This window comes from Zeugodacus cucurbitae, chromosome 5 (genome assembly GCF_028554725.1).
Source record: "Zeugodacus cucurbitae isolate PBARC_wt_2022May chromosome 5, idZeuCucr1.2, whole genome shotgun sequence".
Classification (NCBI taxonomy): domain Eukaryota; kingdom Metazoa; phylum Arthropoda; class Insecta; order Diptera; family Tephritidae; genus Zeugodacus; species Zeugodacus cucurbitae.
In genome coordinates, this window is record NC_071670.1 from 14,202,828 (window position 1) to 14,207,882 (window position 5,055).

At 34.3% G+C, this 5,055-nt stretch overlaps 1 protein-coding gene across 1 annotated transcript; it reads left to right on the forward strand.

Annotated features, from left to right (window-relative positions):
- The first annotated feature begins 2,781 nt into the window (after positions 1–2,781).
- Positions 2,782–5,055, forward strand: LOC105219522 (putative gustatory receptor 2a). Its single transcript, XM_011195720.3, has 5 exons — positions 2,782–3,373; positions 3,839–4,481; positions 4,545–4,613; positions 4,826–4,915; positions 4,978–5,055. Exons 1-5 carry the CDS (start codon positions 3,000–3,002, stop codon positions 5,053–5,055), a joined length of 1,254 nt encoding a protein of 417 aa, XP_011194022.2. The 5' UTR covers positions 2,782–2,999.

The window sequence follows — 5,055 nt, forward strand, 5'->3', positions numbered from 1 at the left end:
CCCAACAGGTTTTAGCATTAATGACCTCATATATGGTGATATTAATACAATTTTTATATATTTAAAGAAAATCTATAAACATTTTAGCTGAAATCGTATATGTCTAACCGTATAAACATGAATAATAATAAATTGAAGGCACAAGTTTCTTAAAGTTGATTACGCATTGGCTGAGTTCTGTATTTTTGTTTCTTTAGAAAAGAAAAGTTCGTTTAGTAAAAACTAAAACTGTGGAGTATTTTTTGTGGGCTTGGCAAAATATTTTTTCACGTATTCGCATAGATCATTCCCTCATAAATTCAGATAAGCTCGTGATTTTCGCACAGAAAATAGTCAAGGAAGCCAGTGTATATATATTTTCACTTCACTTTCGCTTAGGAATGATGATATTAGGAGAGACAAAAGGAAAGTGGGGAAATTCCCTTAGCAGATGCAGAGATGAAATATGGAAGTGACATCAAAATTGTTATGATAGTTAGATGATAGCAGTCTAACTCTAAAGAGTTGTGTCGGGAAATGAAAATTTGTTCTTTGCGATACAGAAAGATATTTAAACTCACTGTGTGTCTTCAGGCCTAAAGCTACCGAACATAGTTCAACACATTATTGGATATAAGAGGTATGCCTGTCAAAATGGAGGTGCAGTTTTTAAGTAGTTAAATCTTTTAAGGTGTCCCCAGTAATTGATGTTTTTTTAAACAAAATTTATAGAGATATCATACTTTACGAGGAATATTCTGAGAAATCTACTATCCAACTTTATTCTTTTTTCTCCAAATTTTGAGTTTCCGATCATTTGAAACTAGATGCGCGTTGAGCTCTGTAGATGATATTATATATATTGATCAAGCTTTTGCTCTCTATTCTATCAACTAGAGTCATGCAAAGAGCTGCCGAAATACACTTGAAGTTTCTTTCTATCTTTTTCTATCAGTGTATACCTTTGCTTGACCCCATTTGAACTTATGGCCCACCGAATAATATTCACACATTCGGCGCGCCGGTTTCGTCACAAACAAGAAAGAGTACTCATATAGAGAGAAATGTCGAACCACTCAATTAATGACGATGAAGAGCTATTAAGCTCGCCATAAGTGTTCTCTCATCCTTTACTTAAATAATGAGATGCAAGAGGTTATTGGGAAGGATATAAAAACCCAGCAGTACTAACAGCTTTTAGAAATTGAGTGAAATACTCTATTGATATGAATAAGAAAATAAAAACTGTTACTTTTATAAATGATAGATCGTTCAAAGGTATAAGACATCATATATTCCTTTCTCCGTCGTAGAGATATCATGCTACTGAATATGATATATATTCAGACACTACTATATATATAGAATGTTGAGTGGGTCTCTGTATCTGGTATTCAAATTAACGCAGAGAAAAGCTTCTAATATTATCGTCCCGAGACAGTTTATTTTAAACATCAGGGTGAGTGTGAAGTGAAAGTGACATATCTTGTTAGTTCTACACTACTGGGAAAAATTAAGGGGTAAAAATAAAGAAGGAAATTATAGCTCCAAGTGTCTAGTTTTTGGATTATAACTTTAAAAATTTTAACCTCTCAATAAAATTTTCAAAATTTTTTAAATTTTTTTTTTGTTCTACGGGCGTGTTGACGACAACCTTTTGTCAATGCGAATATTGTTGCTCGAAACTTCCCCAATCGCAGACAACTTGTTCCTTAACTTGTTTTTTTTTTCTTGTTTTAAATTTAAGATTTTTTTGGAGCAAAAATGTTGAAAAAGCTAGGAAAACTATTTTTTTTCTTTTTTTTTTTAATTATGAGCTTTTCAGAGAAAAAAACGTGATCCTTTAATTTTTTCAAAGATTTGATCGAGTGAAACAAAAAAACGGCTGGCTGAATTAATTTGATTTTTTTAGGGTTTTTGTGGACATATTGAATTGTAAAAGGCACACTTAACATTAGTGGTTTCCGCAATATTTTCGATCTAGCGCACGATTTTCCAAAAAACCACCAAAAGCCCTTTTTTTGTTAAATTTTTTAATTCATGCGACAATAAGAAAAAAACATTTTTTTATTCAAGTTCTTGAAACCCACCTTTACCTTTCTGTGCGATCATTGGTTGCTGAGATATCGATAATCAAAAAGATCCTTTTCCATTTGAAGACCGATATCTCGACGAGAAGTGGACGTGGTGTTCAAAAAACCAAATCAAAGCTAAATGAACTAAATTTCACGCCCGTAGACCAAAAAAAAAAAACTAAAAAAATTTAGAAAATTTTAAATTTTAAAAATTTAAATTTAAATTTTAAAATTTTTAAAAGTTATAATCCAAAAACTAGACACTTGGAGCTATAATTTCCTTCTTTATCGATTTCTTGTACGACCATTTCTTTCGAAGTTACGGCCTGTTGACATTTGCCCAAAAATTTGGAATTTATTTTTGATCCCTTAATTTCTTTCAGTAGTGTAGCTTAACTGGTTTATACGGTCAGAGCTGAAACTCTGTTGGAATATGAACTTCCGTACTCCACAACAACATCGCTTACGGTAAAGAGGACTGTCGAATTATCCATATCCTGTGGTAATAACTACACAATCAGTTCCGACATTATTTCGAAGAAATGATAATTATCATCAATCATTAGAGACATTAGAACACAAACTTTTGCCATTGTGCTTAATGTGTGATTGACGCTGCAATCAAATATATTAATATATCTATTTATATTAATATGCGGCATTTCTTTCCGTATATAATTTGTATAATTTGTTCTTGCTTATCTTATAAATTCGATAAACCTATCAGGCCCATCAATATTTATATCAATTTTGGTAGAATAATTGTCAGAAATTAGAAGTGATAAAAAACGAAATAGCGATAATTATATTTTCATATTTTATAGATTGTGTCGCCACGAAATTATTTTAGACAGTTCGTCGCTAGCTCGAGTAAGTGAAAGTTGTTGTTAACGCATTAAAATAAATTTCTTTCCTGCCTCAGTAGCATACGGAAGAACACACGCGATGGACATCGTGGAGTCTTTGATTATCTTGCTCAGATGTATGCAATTCAGTGCACTCTCGCAATGGCGGATCGAGCGTAAAACGGGCAAACGTTATCTCTCACGTCTGCTCGAAAGTTATGCCATATGTACATTAATCGTTTCGCTCGCTATTTTACTTTTTGGCATTTTTAATGACAAAGATTTCTTTCGTAAATCGGAGAATGATGTCGGTCAAACGGTGGACTATATACAATTAATTGGTATACGTGTAGCACATATTGTTACAATTGTGGAGGCATTTCTACGGCGACATGGTCAGAATTCTTTCATACGGCAAGTACGAGAAATGGATCGTATTTTCGAGTGTTCACTTAATGTGGACGTGGATAACCGGTAAGTTAGACGATTACGAAAGCGGGAGAAGTTTAAAGCCAGACGAAGGCAGTTCTCTGAAATCTCCTGATAGATTATTTAAAAGTGCTGTTAGATTTCCTTTTTACGTTGATTTATGATACAGTTCCCGCAAATTGCTCTAAATATAGACTAACTATGCCCGCCACCCTTTAGAACGTCTCGAGGGAATATTGAACAGCTTCTCAGCTCTATTCTGAACTATAAACAAACTCTGAATTGTGTTTACTCAGAATGAGATCGTTTTAACCATTTGTCGAAAACTGAATTAGAAGCGATCATGCGAGCTTCACAGTCCTGATCTGTGCCATAGACAGATAAATTTTAATGTTTAAGTGTCACTGGTTATCCACCAAAGAATTACCTATGGTTATATTGAACTCATTTAGCTAACGAGTAACTTTCATATACTGACTCTCGGTCTTTTTTCCTTGTTTTCCATTACAGTTCCTTCCGCAAAAAGATTTTTCGTCGCGGCATCGTTATGATCCTCATATATGCTGGTACTGGAGCGCTAAAATTGCTTACACATTTTTTCACCAATGATAAGAACTTCTCCATATATTGGGTATTCTATCTGCTGCCATTATGTATTTGTGGCGTGCGTTATTTTCAAATATTCTCCGCCATTATGATTGTGAGTCATCGGTTAGATAAACTAGTAACGGCCATGAATGAACTAAATCTGCTGCATAGCAAGCCGAAAGCGGACAGCACTGACAGCTCCATTATAAACGTAAAGTCTATATCACAAGCACTGTCAGTCTATGAAACAAGCGAGTATCTAAAACATAAGTATGATATGGAAAATCCAGATATGAAACGTTTACTCATTATACGAGATCTCTACAATCGTTTGTGGGAGTTGACTGCCACGATCAATAGCGATTTCGGCATTTCAATTTTGACAAATGTGGGCAATGACTTTATATCCATCACCTCGAATTGTTATTGGATTTTTCTGAATTTCAAAAGTTATGCAGCAACTTTAGAAAATTTCTTGCAAATCGCTAGCAGTTTTATCTGGTCAATGCCGCATCTCTTCAATGTACTAATGTTGGCCCTCCTCTGTGAACGTACGGTTCAACGGGTGAGTACAAAGCGTACTTAACTTTGCATATTTAATTTATTCACTGTACGCCCAAAATTGTAGACTACCGCAATTGCTTTGGGCCTTCATCGTATCGAGACTAATATTTCGAACGACAACCATAACACCGTGGTGAGTAAAGGATTTGGGGGTAATTTTGTGTACTGTTTTGAGAACCAAGTGATTTGTAATCCATTTAAGACCAACATGCTTTGTGTTGTTACTTATAATTACTTTGTCGGACCCGAGATCAACCGAGTCTTACTAGAAAACACAAACTCACTTAAAACTTCATGCTATTAATCGTTGGAGTTTCACGTCATTTTGGTTTCGCTGTTTTGCAGATCGAGCAATTCTCCTTACAACTACTGCATCAAAAGCTAGCCTTCTCAGCCGCTGGATTCTTTGATATCAATTGTTCATTACTCTACACCGTGAGAACACTTAAATATTATATGTATTTGGATTACTTGAGTGCTATTATTTATTTTTACAGATCGCTGGTGCTACAACAACATATCTCATAATACTTATACAGTTTCATATGAGCGAAGATAAGTTAACAGGAAACTGA

Coding starts and splice junctions, on each gene's coding strand:
- LOC105219522 (XM_011195720.3), top strand. CDS start 3,000: ATGGACATCGTGGAGTCTTTGATTATCTTGCTCAGATGTATGCAATTC. Junction 3,374..3,838: donor AATGTGGACGTGGATAACCG/GTAAGTTAGACG, acceptor TTTCCATTACAG/TTCCTTCCGCAAAAAGATTT. Junction 4,614..4,825: donor ACGACAACCATAACACCGTG/GTGAGTAAAGGA, acceptor GCTGTTTTGCAG/ATCGAGCAATTCTCCTTACA.